Here is a 19,090-nt window from a genome sequence, read left to right as displayed (position 1 = left end):
CAGACTGAACACCCACACACCCCCACACAAGGTCCAGGGGGCGCCCCCGCCCACGCCCCCCTTGCGTCCTACGGTTCTCCGGGTAAGAAGGACGTATGATAAGAAGGACATTAAGCTGGCTTGACCCTCGGGGGGGGGGGGGGGGTTCCTCCTCCTCCGCTGCATGAGTGGGTGTGTTTTGTGGTCATCATGCGTCTGATCTTGACCTGTGCATGGCGCACGCCCTCCCCCACAACCCACACACACACACAACCCCCCCACACACACAACCCCCACACAAAACCCCCCCCACACACACACAACCCCAGAAACATTTTTTTTCTTTTCGCTTTCGCATGACGATACGACCCTTCAGCACGACGGTACGACGACCCTTGAGCACGACGGTACGACGACGCTTGAGCACGACGGTACGACCGTTAAGCACAACGGTACGACGACCCTTGAGCACGACGGTATGACGACCCTTGAACACGACGGTACGACCTTTTGATTTGCGATATCACGACCTTTTGACCTGACCATTGATAATGAGAAAGAAATATCAATAGAGGTTCACAGTGGGGAAATTCTGACGTCATCCACTGGGTGACCAATCACGTAGCTCAGGGCGGAAAGTTTTGCGGGCGGGATCTGACGTCACTCACAGGGGACCAATCACATAGCGTTTTTACACACACACACACACACACACACACACACAATATGTGCTTGTGTGTGTGTGTGTGTGTGTGTGTGTGTGTGTGTGTGTGTGTGTGTGTGTAGCGCCATTTGCCAACACCCAACTGTAAAATATGACCACGTGTTCCTGAAAATACATAAATATAACAGAAAATACAAAAGGATCCTTCTTTCGGCAAACATGGCAAAAAATGGAATATACATATATGACGCAAATGTACTACATTGACCTGTCCAATTGAGAGAGAGAAAAAAAATAGAATAAAATACGATAGAAAAAAAAGAAAGAAAAAAATGCGAAGAATGAAGGTTGGCAACAGTCGGGTTGCGTGTTGCCATACGAGTGGTTGCGAGTTTTTCCCTCTCGCTTGAGCGTGATTTACCTCGCGCCAGAGTGACCTAAACGACCCTTACGGTACCCCCCCCCCCCCCCCCCAGTGAACAGTTGTCGACCTCTCCGGGCCTCGTGACAACCTCTCAGTGGGAGTACGAGGAGAGGAAACGGTGAGGGACATTGATGCGACCGAAAAAAAAAAATAAATAAATAAAGAATATGGCACAGGTCTCCCGTTTTCTATACGTACCGGGTCCTTTAGTAATGCGTAACTTTGATTACATATTGTTTACAGATACTCAAAAGAAGAATCGACCATCAAAACAACAACAACAACAACAACAAAAAAGGACACCATTGTTTGTACCCTGCATAAAAACTGAGTTTTCAGCCACCATGAACAAAAACAGCAGCGGTACTGATAGACAATGTGTTTGTTTTGTTTGTACCGATGTGAGGGAGAGCGGCTGAACAATCGTCCCTTTTTCCGTTTTCTTTTTTTTTTTAAACGTATAACTTATTTGTAGACAAATAGAACTCTATGTAGTGTCCTGAACACACACACACACACACACACACACACACACACACACACATGTGTGTGTCTCGATGTGTTACCGGACTCGGCCCGCTTGAGGTTACAGCAAGAGGGAATAAGTTAAGATTTCAGCGAGGTTGTATTACCTTCTTAACGATGGTAGAACTGTCTCTCGCCGTATAAGTAGTTGTAGCAGTAGTGATAGTAGTTCTAGTGGTGTTTGGTGTAGAAGTAGTAAAGTAGTTGCAGTAGTAGTAATAGTATTAGTAGTAGTGATTGTATTAGTGGTAGTATAAGTGGTAAAGTAGTAGCAATAGTAGTAGTAGTAATAGAAGTAGTAGTAGTAGAAGTAGTAGTAGTAGTAGTAGTAGTAGTAGTAGTAGTAGTAGTAGTAGTAGTAGTAGTAATAGAAGTAGTAGTAGCAGTAGTAGTAGTGATTGTATTAGTAGTGGTAGTAGAAGTAGTAAAGTAGTAGTAATAGTAGTAGTAGTAGTAGAAGAAGTCGTAGTCGTAGTAGTAGTGGTATGAGTAGTAGTATAAGAGGTAGTTAGTATCGCTGCTATACCAGTGGTTGTCATTGTCGTAGTAAATAAACATCCCATCATATCCCAACACTTAGATCCCATCCCGTCATATCCCAGTGATCAGATCCACGTTACTTAACGCTCCGAGTAACAAGTATTGTGTCCATGTTGGGAAGAAAAGTTTATATATATGTGGATATGGCAAGATACAACCAGCAATGAAAACGGAGAAAAGTGAGGAAGAAAACGTACGACAGGGTAGACTCTTTTTTTATAGTTTGTTGGTGGAACTCTAACACACGTGTTTCCCCGTGAGACAGGAGGCGTCCTTCTGTCTCACGGGGCTTGGGACAGAAGCCAGCGGCGCCCACACCCCCACACACACGGCATCACCTGCTTGTTTTCCGTCTGGAGGGAAGGAGGGAGTGGAGGGGTGTGATTGGGTGAGGAGGGAAGGGGGGTGGGGTGGGGGAGCTACTCCTGGGGCTGGGGGGAGGGGGAGGATGCTGGAGGGGTGTGTTTGGGGGAGGAGGAGGGAGGAGGGTAGCTACTGCTGGGGGCTGGGGTCTGGGGTCTGGGTTGCTGGGGCTGTCGAATGAGAGACAGCATTGGCTTTGGTTTCCGATTCTCTGTGATTCAATTTCCTCGCTGCTCTTGGCTGAATACGCGACCGGGAGCGGCTCTCGTGGCCGGGAGTGGGGGGGGGGGGGGGGGGGGGGGGGGAATGGTGCCTCCGGAAGCCTGACTTTACGGGCCGTTTCTCCGTGGCTCGTGAAGTCCTTTTGGCGCGTCTCAATGAATTTCACTTCTGCATGTCAATTGCCGACGTCCGCATCGGCTGCTCGGCCCGGGCCACGGGGGACCGGGCCAGCACGGCCCCATGTCCTCCTCCTCCTCCTCCTCCTCCTCCTCCTCCTCCTCCTCCTCCTCCTCCTCCTCCTCCTCCACTGCCTCCCTCACCTTCAAAATCAGCGAGTGTAGAACTGAGATCAGATGAAAGGATGGATGTGTCTGTGTTTGTCTTCCTACCCTACCCCCTTTCCCCTCCCATTCCTCCACCCAAACACCTGCGTTACACAGCCCCCATCCCCACCAGTCTCTATATCCCTGCGGGAGAGGGACTCTTTGATGGTGAGAGAGAGGGGTTTTGGATGGGAATGGGAGGGGGTTTGTTTTGAGAGACGTGTGTGTGTCTGTATATATATATATATATATATATATATATATATATATATATATATATATATATATATATATATATATATATATATTATCCCTGGGGATAGGGGAGAAAGAATACTTCCCACGTATTCCCTGCGTGTCGTAGAAGGCGACTAAAAGGGGAGGGAGCGGGTGGCTGGAAATCCTCCCCTCTCGTTTTTTTTTTTTGATTTTCCAAAAGAAGGAACAGAGAAGGGGGCCAGGTGAGGATTTTCCCTCTAAGGCCCAGTCCTCTGTTCTTAACGCTACCTCGCAAACGCGGGAAATGGCGAATAGTATGAAAAAAAAAAAAAAAAATATATATATATATATATATATATATATATATATATATATATATATATATATATATATGTATATATATTTCATCCCTGGGGATAGGGGAGAAAGAATACTTCCCACGTATTCCCTGCGTGTCGTAGAAGGCGACTGAAAGGGGAGGGAGCGGGGGGCTGGAAATCCTTCCCTCTCGTTTTTCTTTTTTTAATTTTCCAAAAGAAGGAACAGAAAAGGGGGGCCAGGTGAGGATATTCCCTCAAAGGCCTCAGTCCTCTGTTCTTAACGCTACCTCGCTGACGCGGGAAATGGCGAATAGTATGAGAGAAAGATAATGACCCTGATGAATATATTGTGTGACGACGTGGGCCTTGCCCAGCCTGACCCACTCATAGTGTGTTAACCTAGCAACCCCTGTGTGGTGTTCTGTGGGTCTACACACTAGCTCAGGTGGTGTTGTGTGCACACGACAGCAACCCCCACAGCTGGTGGTGCTGTCGTGTTCTCCATAACACCCAGCTGGGTTATGTGGGCTCAGCTGGTGTTATGTGGGTTCTGCAATACGCCAGGTGGTGTTATGGGGATCTTACGGTGCCCAACTACTTAATTATATAACGTTTGTACCAGATATTTAACTGACGACTACATTTTAGTACTTCCTCCTCATACTTTATGTACGACCCTCCTCATCCCCTCATACTTTATGTACGACCCTCCTCATCCCCTCATACTTTATGTACGACCCTCCTCATCCCCTCATACTTTATGTACGACCCTCCTCATCCCCTCATACTTGATCGAATGATTCTTTCTCCCCCCCCACACCCCACCCGATCCTCCCTCCTCCCACACTCAACACACCACGACTCCCTCATTCCTCCCTCCCTCCCTCCTCCACCCACCCGTCATTCAAAATTCATTCCGTGGATTTCTTTTTCCGCTAATTGCCCAGGTGAACATGGCCTTAATGAGCTACACCTGTTCCACCCTTCAGAGATTATTTTTTTCTCTCTATTATCATGTTAGGTGAAATAAGAACGATTCCCTATGAGTATATCTCCTCACTCACAGCTGGCGACATGACCAGTGTGTGTGTCTGTGTCTCTGTGTGTCTGTGTGTGTCTGTCTGTGTCTGTCTGTCTATCTGTCTGTCTGTCTGTCTGTGTGGTGGAAGGGTCTGGTCTAAGGCCGTTTTTGGTATATATATATATATATATATATATATATATATATATATATATATATATATATATATATATATATATAAAAGAGTTCTTCTCATGTTGTTGAACATTTGAAACACACACTTAACTAACAATTATCTTATCCTGTTTCAGTTCACAGGTTACCACACACGACCGGAGACGAGACCTCTAACAAGCACAAACGACCCTCACCACCACAAACCACCACCACCCTCACCACCACCACCCACCCACCTGGCCAAGCCACAGCAGTAACAACACACAGAAGGTATGGTTTGTTAGTGTCTCATGTTAGTTATGCGAGGTAGCTGTTTCTTACGCCTGTTTACATCAGTGGTCCACAACCTATATTTTTTTGAGGTTATATATATATATATATATATATATATATATATATATATATATATATATATATATATATATATATATATATATACTTATAGTTTGTGACATACCCTATGGCCCATCGAGAACATTGCTGTGTTCCCATCCGGGGACCATGGTCCCTGTGGACCATGGTCCACAGGCTGAGGACCACTGGTGCAGGCCCTGGGAAGGTCTGTTGTATGATCATCCTGTCTCTCTCACGACGAAGGTAAGGAATAAAACATCGAAAAGCTAAATATTCTGTATTAATATATTGTCTTTTTTTCCACTTTGCACCGTAGTAAACAAATTAGTTTTGTAGTAGTAGTAGTAGTAATAGTAGTTGTAGTTGTAGTTGTATAATCTATTAACCTGTATCACGTATATATATATATATATATATATATATATATATATATATATATATATATATATATATATATATATATATATATATCATCTACTTGTTGTGTTCAAAGTTTTTTATTTCATCGTTGTCCTATTTTTCATCTGAGTTCCCATGTTCTATGATCTATGCCACAGACATTATTTATTACTAAGTGGCACAGTCTTTCCATAGGCTGTGTGTCCCCTTTAAACGTTTCAAAACACAGCCAGGAACGTTTTTTTTCACACCTTTTAGGTTTGTTAGAGGCAATTACCTGGCGTTTTCTAAGGTAACAGACCGTCTAGGGAGGTCTTTGTATAAAACCATGTCACCAGCCGACCACTATAACACGAGATGTGACCATTGTAACACGAGATGTAACATGTTATAAATGTTACATCTACGATCTGTGTCTCGCGCCGGATTAGTTCAGAGACGCGAGGGTGGATGATAAGTTCTGTTCCCCTGTGCCCCGATGGTTCATGATTTAACAGGGTTGTAGTTCTCTTGTGTTGTTGTGATCGGTTCTAGTAACACTGTATGGCTACATGTGTGATGAGGAGGGAGGGGGGGGGTTTGTTGTGTTTGTGAGGGGGGGGTTGTTGTGTTTGTTTTTCTGGGGTTGTTGTGTTTGTCTTCTTCCAGAAACACAAGAGGATCTTTCTCTGCCACGTAATGACGCTGTGTGGAGTGTCCGGCGTATAAGACATTGGCCATGTTTGTGAAGTCATCTGGTTTTGAGTAACGCTACCTCAGCGTAAAAAAAAAAAAAAAATGCTACTTGGACAGAGAGCGCTTAACTTAGCAAGTAATGCCTTTGAGCAGATGTTGCTAACTTGACTTTTAGTGGAACTGCTGAAAGGATGAAGTATAGATAAGCTATTCTAACCAACGTAGAGTAATGTAACATACTTTAATGCAGGGTATGTGAGGTTTCACCCTGGGTCGTTTGGCATACTGCTCGGTAGGTTAGCGATGTTAGCTTTTTACGGGAGAGGGAAACAGCGCGGGAAAGGGGTTGCCAGATTGTAGTATTTTAGTCTTGAAACGAACGTAAACAAAGATGTTTCTCTCTGCGTTTTACGATCAAGAACCAACGACTTTTGCATAGAATATGACGATATTGAATTGCAGGGATATTCTGAATATTTGAAACCGATGTGGCAAAGAATAATTAACACTTTATTTCCCTCCCGGAGTTATAATCTCTTCTGTGTAACACTGATATAAATCATGGAAGGCCTGTTGGGTTATTAAGTCCCGGCCCTTCGACCGTTACACAACCCGGACGCAAGGATTCATTTTTCCTCTTTTCTATCTCCCTTTCTGTGACCTGGACGAGACACTTTGACACAGACTGAACACCGAAAAAAAAAAACATCGAGACATAATTGTTAATTCTCACGTACATACACCAACAACAACAACAACAACAACAACAGCAGCAGTAGCATTACTATAAGTAGGCAACCCGGACGGAGTCATCTCTCTCTATATATATAAACTCTTGCGTACCGTCTGACATTTCGTCGGTAACACAACCTGGACGAAATGGTAGTAGTTTGAACACTTTGTCATTCGTCAGTGTACATGACCTGGAGGATCATACATACATTTTTTTTTAATTATATATATATATATACATAACGTCGAATATACACTGCTTGGACGGAACAGTTAGCACTTTGCATTTCTATACATATATAAATTGATTCACAAGAAGAACATGACGTCTATTGTCTGAGATTTATCCTTCTATCTGAGTGATGTGATAAGGTTAATCTACCACAGATATTACATATATATATGTATATATAAGCATACATAGAGATGAAACTATTCATCTTTGACACATATGAAAATGTACATAGTATATACAGTTGGTACATGCATGAGAGACATGTAATCATGCACATTATGGTAGGAGATAATTTACATATAGAGTCAAATACCACTTTGCATATGTGGTGGTAAGGCGGAAGAGTGTCTGTAGGTATTGTAGTGTAGAAAAAATAGATATATATATATCTACTGGAATGCTGTGTTTCGGAGGGGCTCTGTCAAATAGGGTTGAAAGATGACATAGTAAAGTATGGGATGGTTAGTGACGAGACTTAAGTAACAGAAGGCGGGGACATCAGCAGCTATAGATGAGATACGTATATACCCAAAGATATGGTGTAATGGACCAGGGACGGACTGTAAATAGCTAAAGGAGGGACATAAATAGCTAGTAACGGGTTGTAAATAGCCAGAGATTGGGCATAAATAGCTACTGACGGGTGTAAAATAGCTAAAGAAGGAGGAAAATAGTTAGTGACGGGCTATGAATAGCTAAATGGGAGCTGTAAATAGCTTGTGACCAGTTGTAAATAGCTAGGGAAGAGGGTGTCAGTAGCTAGTGACGAATCGTAAATAGCCAGAGGTGTCAGTAGCTAGAAAAGGATTGTCAGCAGCCAAAGAAGAGAATAGACACACACATAACCATAGACGGGTTATGTGCTTGGTCGCCTACAACCACTTGGCTGTTGGCCGACCAGAGAAGAAGAAGAAGAAGAAGGACACAGGGTTATTATCTTTGTCTTCTTTAGTACTGTACATCAAACACCGACCACTTGACGTTGATGCTGTACACTGTCGCTCAAGACTTGCGTGATAACATATGGACGAATATTTGAACAGCAGGTGGTTGTGTGGTGATAACTGAGCGGTACATCAAAGGCCATTCATCCTGTTGGACGAACTCGCGAACCAATCTGCGCAGGGCGCCCCCAGCGTGCGTGCACACACACACCCATAGCCGATCCGAAGACCCAACTGTTTTGGCTTCGGAACCAAATGGGGAGGGGGGGAAATATCCATCCTCCTCCTCCGCCTCCTCCTCTTCCTCTTTCTGCGGGGGACACTCGGGACCAATCGCCGACCTGCTGTAAGGGCGCGCCAGCCAATCACAAGACAATCCAAGTGGTGACGTGAGAAAGCGGAGCCAATCAAGGATCCTTCTCCGGACGACAAAGAAACACAGATGACCATCTGAGGGAGAGGGCAGCCTGAAGCTCTCTCTTAGGAGTTCTCCCCTCTCATGGCGGCGTCGGAGCCCTCGCTCGGGGGCGGGGTCACGACCTGACCCGGGGGCGTGACCCGGGCCGTGTACTCGGCGGTGGAGGTCGTGGAGGAAGCAGACACGGCGCTGCCCGAGCGAGACTCGAGGTACACCAGGTCGAACAGCTTGTTCATAAACTCGACCACTTTCCTCAGCGTCCCTTCCCTCAGCTTGTTGTACCCCTTCCCTGCAACAACCATAACAACAACAGCCGTAACCAAACAACAAACTACAACAACAATCACAAGAGGCTCACAAATACAAGGGGGAGAAAAAGATAACATTCTTAATCGAATCGCTTTAAGGAGAATTTGGGGAAAGATATGCCTAGTTATGTATTGATTATGTGAACTACATTACTGATGGAAATTGTCGGTCTCTAGTGTAAACATGACACGACAGTTCCGTCATAAAACTTGTAAGTTTTATTCAGCTGTTCAGGAAGGCGTGAGGCATGACGGAAATATGTTTCCACCTGTTGTTGTTGGTCTGCTGGTATGTGATTCATGTGAGGCAACGCACATAGCATGAGACAGGAGGATTAAACTGGATTGTGTGGTTATCTCAGCGCTAACCATAGGCTGTACCAGTGTGTGTGTGTGTGTGTGTGTGTGTGTATGTGTTGATGTAGATGTAAGGGGAAAGGGGCTACCGTACGCTACAGACAGACGTTGGAAAAGATAAGTAGAAAGACACAGTGACACACACACACACCCACCCACCCACACACACACACACACACACACACACACACACACACAACTTCGTTCTATCGTCAGACAGGGTTGTGGCCGGAGCCGCGACTCCTTCTCATTCATGGTGTGTTTCCCTCCCTAACAACCTGATTCTGTTGGTTGTTGTGGAATCAGTCTCCTCCCACCGTCACACTGGTGTAGGAAGCTACAACTATCTAGAATTGATTTAAGGTCTACCTACAGTGGACTAAGAGTAGGAACATAGCATCTATCTACTGGTTAGACGAGTGGGTTATAACTGGACTTTCTTCTTGCCCCCACAGACAGAGGGGGGTCTTCCGTCATAGGGGAACTTTATATCGTACCTGCTGAAGTTACCAATGAGAAGTTGACATCCCACGTCACAGAGGGTTTTGATTGGTGGATTAAACCGCTCTCTCAATGCTGCCTACAGTTTAAACAAGCCCTTGCAAAATTACATGATACAGTAAATCAAATCTACAGAAGTTTTTTCTAAGATAGCTTTAGGGAAGGATGTTGACTATGCTAATGATAAAGGAGATATGAACTGTATTAAGTGTTAGCTACACTACAGGCTCAGTACACTATGTGTTAATCTGTTGGGTTAAGGATAACACCCCTCTTTCCACTACTCTGTACTTATTCTAAGCAGATGAAAAAAATCAAAGGTTAGATTACTGAAAGCAGAGAAAAGCCACTGCAGTATATATATATATATATATATATATATATATATATATATATATATATATATATATATATATATATATATGCTCTTTTTTAACCACTTCTTCCTTGTGCAACTGTTATCAGACATTATTATAGCGTAGGCTGGGTTCGTACTTCCGACCCGTTCCTGTTTACTGTCAACAGTAGAAGCGGCACCAACAACAGGAGCGCTGCAACGGCAAGAAGAGCATAAACAAGAACAGGAGGAATAGCTACGGACAGATGGTTATCAAGGTTACTTCAATATCCTCACTCTTTACTTGTTTCTTGTCCTTGTTGTCCGTGGGCGTGGTCGCTCTGCCAGTCTCTGCCGGCGCTGGGGAGAGGATATATGGTAGATGGGTCAAGGGGGTGAGGGAGGGTTGAGACATAGAAAGCAAGGCTACACACAAGGTTCAGGTAGGCGAGACATAGAGAATAATTGGTCAGGGTGTGAGATATATAGAGCACAGGGCGACACGCAGGATGAGACATAGTTACAAGAACATAGTTCAGGGTGAGACGTGGTGTGGGGTGTAGGAGGGTGTGGGGTGTAGGGTGGGGGAGGAGGAAGAGAAGGGAGAGGGGAGATAATCCGGACGAGACATGGTTCCGGACGAGACACGGGTCAATATGATACATAGACAACCAGTCATGAGAGAGACCATAATTAGACACAGGTCATCATATACCACAGGTCAACATATACCACAGATCAACATATACCACATGTCAACATGTGCCATAGGTCAACATGTGCCACAGGTCAACATGTGCCATAGGTCAACATATACCACAGGTCAACATATACCACAGGTCAACATGTACCACAGGTCAAAGACCCAAAACCTACATGAATGAAACAAGATGAGATACAAGGGGGACCACAGTGAGGCACAGCTGAGGGACACAGACGCATTATTGAGTAGGGGACATGTGTGCACTCACCTGCAGGTAGGAGTGTGCCACGTATGGGCACAGACTGTTGGGTGACGGAGGCGATGAGCCTGCGTATGACGGCCTCCTGCTGCGCCCTGGTGAAGGGCTGCAGGCGGGAGACGAAGCGCACTAGGTACTCGAGGGTGTAGCGAACCTCCTGACGGAGTCGAACCAGGCCAGACGGGAGGTGGCGATCAAGAGGGAGGGGAAAGAAAACGCTCGGTGGTGTTAAGTGTCTTATGGATGCTTGGAGGGGAAGGAGGAGGAGGAGGAGAAGGAAGGGGTGGTGAGAAATGGGGCTGCCCAGGGATGGTTTAAAGAATATGGGGTGTGGTGAACTGTTTGCGCTAGGGTTTCAGAGTTCTGGGCGTACTCTAGATGGCTTGATAGATATGGAGAACGATAGATAATAGATGTACAAATATGGTCGAGATCTATTTTGATAGATGAGTTATTTTTTTTTTTTTAGAATTCAAAAGACGAATACTTTGAAATTATTGAAAATCAGTCAAATCTAACCCAATGAACAAATTATCTTCTTTAGACTTGTTAGAACTAAGAGAAAAGTTGGATTATATTCAGGCAAGAACATAATTTCCTCTTTTGTATAATTATCTTAAAAAATGGGAAGACAGGTGTTCTTCAGCCACTGAGGGGCTTCATAGCGTTGGGGTAATTTGCATACGTACTTTATCCATCTTCCTCAGGCAGACTTCTGGCTTGCTGGAGGCCAGGACGATGTAGGAGAGGGCGTCCACCCCCAGCAGGGGCGTCCGGAGGTGCTCTAGCCACGTGAACAGCAGCCCTGCAACACGTAGGGTGGTCACTTACTATCGACACTGGGGTACGACTAGAGAACATTACTCTGTAAACACATACTGTGAACAACGAGAACTATAATGTTTGAACATTGAACATTGGACTGTGAACAAGGGAACATTTTCCTCCAGGCACTACCACCACCCACCCCATACACCCACCTCCTCCCTCAACCCCCCCATCACCAGTGTTCCCCTTCATGAGTCACGGACGCCATGCCGACGTAGGGCAAACCCACTGTGTGTGTCTCTCTGTGTATCACGATCGCTGGCCATCACTCGTGTTTCTTTGTGTATCTTCTTTTGGTGTCCCACAGAGACACTCTCAGGTCCCACAGAACCTCATCCGCTTGGCTGGTGAGCTATTATTCCTCCTCTACCACCTATTGCCTCCTTACCTCCCTTAGACCTTAGCTGTCGCTACCTGTGTGTGTGTGGGGGGGGAGGGAGATGGTGGGTGAGAGTGGGTTTAAAGAACATGGCTGGTCCTCCTACCTGTGAGGATGGGGAGGCTGGTCTCCGTGTTCAACTTGTCCCACGCGCTCTGTTTGACGTTCAAGTCGATCCTGTAGTTCTTAATGTGTTTCTTGAGCTCCAGGGGCAAGAGCGAGTGGTCCAGTAAGAGCGCCTCGTACACTTCCTTCGGCAGCAGGACCTGCGTCGTGAGAGACACACACACTCGCCGTCAGACGCCGCACACACACACACACACACACACACACACACACATACACACACACATACACACACACACACACACACACACATGCCACCTTTCCCGCTGCTGTGGCTCCGTCTGTGTGACGTGTGTATACACACCACACACACACACGCACCACCACACCACCACCCCCGTTGCTGTGCCTCCGTCATCTGTGTGACATGTGTGTGTATGACGTTTGCTGTTACTGTGAACTGTTACATCCCTGACGTGTATGGGTGTCTTCTGTGTTCCTGCGTCACACCATGATGCTGGTGTTACGTGTCAGTTGTGTGGTGTCATGTGACATTGCGTTCCCTTGCGTCATGTCTTGTTTCACAGATGCTGGCTGTGTCAATATGTAGCCCCTGTCATATCTCATGTGTCACATGCTACATACACGTGCTACATAGCGTGTGTGCACGTGTCACACGTCACAGTGAGACATGTATAATGACTTTCCCCAAATTTCGTACATCTTGGTTTGCGTAGCACGTGCGACGTGTGTTACTAGTCACGTGGCGTGTGTCGCACGTGCGTTGCTCTCTCTCTCTCTCTCTCTCTCTCTCTCTCTCTCTCTCTCTCTCTCTCTCTCTCTCTCTCTCTCTCTCTCTCTCTCTCTCTCTCATCCACGTGTTTGTGTACACCTCGTGTGCGACTCCCTCACGTGCACCACACGTCCCACTCGCTTCACGTGTCATATGTATATATATATATATATATATATATATATATATATATATATATATATATATATATATATATATATATATATATATATATGCATTCCCCACTTCCCCTTATATATATATATATATATATATATATATATATATATATATATATATATATATATATATATATATATATATATATATATATATTTATATATATATATATATATATATATATATATATATATATATATATATATATATATATATATATATATATATATATATATACCATCTCGAGGACCACCACCTGACCCTCCACCCTCCCTCCCTCCCTCCCTCGAGGACCACCTTGAGCATCTCCTGGTCGGCCAGTCTGCGCAGGTCGGACTGGGAGGCCAGTTCTTGGTAGCACATGTTGTCCGTCAGCTGCTGGTCGTGGATGCCATCATTGAGGAGTGAGTCTATGTTTCTCTCGGGCATGTCTGCAAGGTCGAGGATGGGGGAGAGAGAGAGCGGGGTGTCATTAGCTCCTCCTTGGGCGAGCCACATCCACGCTAGGTGCATACCGGGAGAGGGGTTGTGTACTACAAGGAAGGGGAGGTGGAGGGAGTGGTATGTATGTGTGTGTATATCAAGGGTAGAGGTAGACTAGGGGTATACAGGGCATATGTGAAGAGGTAGGTATACATGCTACGAGGTATACTTTGCAAGGTGTTTATATAAGATATAATGTATATAGTCATACATACATTCAAGACATACAGCATATGAGAATAGGATATTCATACATCATCATACAGTATGGATCTCCAAACATACTACACCAATGTATGGGGTATACATGTGGCTCATGTATTGGTGGTTGTCACGTGTATGGGGGACATACAATAGCTTCATACACTATGTTAGGAAGCTATGTTGTATTTTGGGCATACATACAATAGCTTCATACACTATGTTCAGGAAGCTATGTTGTATTTTGGGCATACATACACCTGGGGTATACAGTATACAAAAGCATGCATACACATGGATGGGTAATGTATGGCATACAACACGCGTCTCGTTTTGAGAAAATACATTGATGTATGAGGGGAAAAATATATGTATTATATTAAAAAAAAATACTTGTCTCTGACATCACTACTGTACTGCTACCCTGACGTCACTACTGCCATGATGTCACTACTACCATGACGTCACTACTATTCTGCCATCAGTTGTACACTGAAATTCACTACTACACTGACCTCACTACTACACTGTCCTCACTACTACACTGACTTACTTGAGTACCGATAAGTTTCGTCTCTGATACACTTACACCCACTGGTATGTTGCCGACACTTACAGCCGCTGATACGTTGCCGACACTTACACCCACTGATATACTGCCGACACTTACACCCACTGATATATTGCCGACGCTTACACTGACACTACTTATACACCTACACTGTCAACACCACGGATATCATGGTAACACTTACACTGACACCACTACTGCACCCACACCTCTGCTACACCTGCACCATTACTACACCTGGTACACCCACATCACTGCTACACCTATACCACTGCTACACCTGGTACACCAATGCTACACTTGCCAAACCAGTGCTACACCTGCCACACCAGTGCTACACCAGCCGCACCAGTGCTACACTTGCCAAACCAGTGCTACACCCTGCCACACCAGTGCTACACCCTGCCACACCAGTGCTACACCCTGCCACACCAGTGCTACACCCTGCCACACCAGTGCTACACCTGCCACACCAGTGCTACACCCTGCCACACCAGTGCTACACCCTGCCACACCAGTGCTACACCCTGCCACACCAGTGCTACACCTGCCACACCAGTGCTACACCTGCTACACCAGTGCTACACCCTGCCACACCAGTGCTACACCCTGCCACACCAGTGCTACACCTGCCACACCAGTGCTACACCCTGCCACACCAGTGCTACACCCTGCCACACCAGTGCTACACCTGCCACACCAGTGCTACACCTTCCACACCAGTGCTATACCTGCCACACCAGTGCTACACCTGCCACACCAGTGCTACACCCTGCCACACCAGTGCTACACCCTGCCACACCAGTGCTACACCTGCCACACCAGTGCTACACCTGCCACACCAGTGCTACACCTGTGCTATACCTGCCACACCAGTGCTATACCTGCCACACCAGTGCTACACCTGTGCTATACCTGCCACACCAGTGCTACACCTGCCACACCAGTGCTACACCTGCCACACCAGTGCTACACCTGCCACACCAGTGCTACACCCTGCCACACCAGTGCTACACCCTGCCACACCAGTGCTACACCCTGCCACACCAGTGCTACACCTACCACACCAGTGCTACACCTGCCACACCAGTGCTACACCTGCCACACCAGTGCTACACCTACCACACCAGTGCTACACCTGCCACACCAGTGCTACACCTACCACACCAGTGCTACACCTGCCATACCAGTGCTACACCCTGCCACACCAGTGCTACACCCTGCCACACCAGTGCTACACCTACCACACCAGTGCTACACCTGCCACACCAGTGCTACACCTGCCACACCAGTGCTACACCTACCACACCAGTGCTACACCTGCCACACCAGTGCTACACCTACCACACCAGTGCTACACCTGCCATACCAGTGCTACACCCTGCCACACCAGTGCTACACCCTGCCACACCAGTGCTACACCCTGCCACACCAGTGCTACACTTGCCAAACCAGTGCTACACCCTGCCACACCAGTGCTACACCTGCTACACCAGTGCTACACCTGCTACACTAACCAGACATGCAGGAGGGCACATCTGGGGTGAGACAGTCCTGATCCATCCTCCTGTTAGGGTACTGTGCCGACGCTGGCAGGGAGACGTCCCCCGTAGAGAACTCCTCTCCCCCGGGGTACCCTGAGTCATCCTCAGACGGCGACCGCACGCCACCTGGGGGGGACCAACAGCTGGTTAGTGACCTCTCTGTCTGGAGGGATGACACCCTTACACCATCTGAGGTGACCAACAGCTGGTTAGTGACCTCTCTGTCTGGGGGGATGACACCCTTACACCATCTGAGGTGACCAACAGCTGGTTAGTGACTTCTCTCTCTCTGGGGGGATGACACCCTACACCACTTTGGGGTTTCCAACAGCTGGTTAGTGACCTCTCTCTGGGGGTTGACACCCTACGCCACCTGGGGGTGGGTGACCAGCAGCTGGCTAGTGATCTCTCTCTGGGGATGACATCCTACACCACCTGGGACCAACAGCTGGTTAGTGACCTCTCTCTGGGGGTGACATCCAACACCACATAGAGGGACTAGCAGCTGGTCAGTAACCTCTCTCTGGGGTGACACTCTACACAACCTGATAGTGACCAGCAAGTAGTTAGTGACCTTTCTCTGGGGTTGACACCATGCACCACCTGGGAGAACAACAGCTGGTTAGTGACCTCTCTAAGGGGATGAAACACCACCTAGGGGATCAACATCTGGTTAATGACCACCTCTCTGGGGTGACACCATACACCACCTAGGGAACCAACAGCTGGTTAGTGACCTCTCTCTGGGGTGACACCATACACCACCTGGGGAACCAACAGCTGGTTAGTGACCTCTCTCTGGGGTGACACCATACACCACCTGGGGAACCAACAGCTGGTTAGTGACCTCTCTCTGGGGATGACACAACCTGGGGATCAACAACTGGTTAGTGACCTCTCTCTGGGGTGACACCATACACCACCTGGGGAACCAACAGCTGGTTAGTGACCTCTCTCTGGGGGTGACACAACCTGGGGATCAACAACTGGTTAGTAACCTCTCTCTAGGGTGACCCCATACACCACCTGGGAGAACCAACAGCTGGTTAGAAGACTCTCTCTGTGGGGGACACACTAGACCACCTGGGGAGCCAGCAGCCGGTCTGTGACTCTGCTAAGAACTCACGTTCTCCACCTGGGAGACAACAGCTGGTCCACCATCTTATATCTGCCGTACGACCAGGAGCCAGCTGGTTATCAGTCACCAGCTGGTCAGGAGGAGGAAAGTGTACATAAGGAACGGGCCTCCCCTCTACCATCTGCCTCACACACAACATCTTGCATTTTGTCGCCACCTGTCGTCGTGTGCCGGACTGGGTAATGTAATTATGGAGATGATTACTTGTCTCAGGTATGTGATTACACGTCCTGGGTATGTGATTACATGCCTTGGATATGTGATTACATGTCTCGGGTATGTGATTGCACGTCCTGGGTATGTGATTACATGTCTTGGGTAAATGATTATATGTCTTGGGTATGTGATTACATGCCTTGAGTATGTGATTACATGTCTCGGGTATGTGATTACATGTCCTGAGTATGTGATTACATGTCTTGGGTATGTGATTACATGCCTTGGGTATGTGATTACATGCCTTGAGTATGTGATTACATGTCTCGGGTATGTGATTACATGTCCTGGGTATGTGATAATGATAGCCAGATTTTTACCAGAGAACATCATTGACGTTGATAAACGTTAGGAGCGAACGTTGCGAGCGAATACGTTTACAAACGTGACGCGAACTAAACGTTGAATCTTTTCGGAACAAAACCACAGAAAACGTCTCCTTTTTTATTTTTTGTAACATTTTTGTCTTCCAAGTTGCCAACGGACGGTATAGAAGTGAGGCTTGTAGCTCAAACACAAGTAAAGGGTAGAAAGGAAAAAAAAAGTCCTTTTTCTCCAGAAAAACTAGTTAGAATCTTAAAAGGGTGTGCTGAAATGGTTTGGTCGTGTGAAGAGGATGAGTGAAGAGCGACGATTGACTGAGTGCATCTACGTGTCAGAAGTAGAGGAAGGAGTGGGAAAGGTGGGGGGGTTGTAGACCATGAAGGAATGGAGTAGAACAGGCTTTGATCTGCCATGACTTGACCATTCATGAGGGTGAGAGGCGTGAATGGGATAGAGTGAATATGAGCGAGGTGGTATACAGGGGGCGACGTGCTCTCACTGGGCTGAACTAGGGACGTATGAAGCGGCCAAAGTATATCGTGGAACTGATATGAGCAGCATTGTTACGATTGGTGGGCTCTGGATTCGGCAAATATCACGTGACATTATAGAAGTGGCTGTGACCAAGCGTAGCTGTTTTCCTCCTTTTCCTGGCGCTACATCGCGGACGCGGGAGACAGCGAGCATTTATGGAAAAGATCATTATTTTTCTCAGTTCTTTTGTGGTTATGATTGCTGAACACTTGTTAGTTAAAGGTAAACGGATGCAAAATCTTCCTGAAAGCGGAACAGATTTTAATCGCGTTAGTAGAAGGAGAGGAGTGGGTTCTGTGCGACCATGATGGCCAGCAGGTATCCCGCGGTCCTGGCGCTGCCCATCTCTGTGCCTCGGATCGAGTCCCTGCCCATTCCACATCGTTTACTATCCCCATTTACCCCATTCGCTCGTCCGGTCGTTTGAAACGACTGAATTCTCATTTAAGACTGATTGGGTTAAACTTCTCGGTCAAAACTACGTATAATGGATGTTCTCAGCCAGCCTGAGCCAACTTCAGAAATGATGGGAGCGGTTGTCCACTTAACCCCTTCACGGGAAGATGGCAACGCTAAGTGTAAACCGAACCAGCGGTTATGGGAAAGCGCATCATGACCACGCTATTGGTCCCTCGTGCTCTTAATGTTTGTGGTAATCAAACACTAATTATTCTCATAGTAATTAACCCGGATAATTAGTCTCATGGTAATTAACCCGGATACTAACGCCCTTGCGACTAATTTTTCTACTTCGGCTGCTACTACTACTATTACTACTACTTACATTACTACTACTACTACTACTACTACTACTACTATCTACTACGATCATTT

The 19,090-nt window shown here is 46.5% G+C and overlaps 1 protein-coding gene across 1 annotated transcript in view; it reads right to left on the bottom strand.

Annotated features, from left to right (window-relative positions):
- Positions 1 to 5,401: 5,401 nt before the first annotated feature.
- Positions 5,402 to 19,090, bottom strand: part of LOC139746449 (uncharacterized) — a 49,581-nt gene continuing 35,892 nt past the window's right edge. The window contains exons 7-12 of the mRNA XM_071657699.1: positions 16,018 to 16,170; positions 13,543 to 13,676; positions 12,313 to 12,472; positions 11,689 to 11,804; positions 11,009 to 11,156; positions 5,402 to 8,823 (exon numbers count right to left, since the gene is read on the bottom strand). Of these exons, the coding sequence (XP_071513800.1) occupies positions 8,597 to 8,823; positions 11,009 to 11,156; positions 11,689 to 11,804; positions 12,313 to 12,472; positions 13,543 to 13,676; positions 16,018 to 16,170 (938 nt within the window). The 3' untranslated portion in view covers positions 5,402 to 8,596. The remainder of the gene's footprint in view (positions 8,824 to 11,008; positions 11,157 to 11,688; positions 11,805 to 12,312; positions 12,473 to 13,542; positions 13,677 to 16,017; positions 16,171 to 19,090) is intronic.

This window comes from Panulirus ornatus, chromosome 65 (assembly GCF_036320965.1).
Source record: "Panulirus ornatus isolate Po-2019 chromosome 65, ASM3632096v1, whole genome shotgun sequence".
Lineage (NCBI taxonomy): Eukaryota > Metazoa > Arthropoda > Malacostraca > Decapoda > Palinuridae > Panulirus > Panulirus ornatus.
Note: the sequence above shows the minus strand (reverse complement) of the source record. Positions and strands in the feature narration are given on the sequence as shown.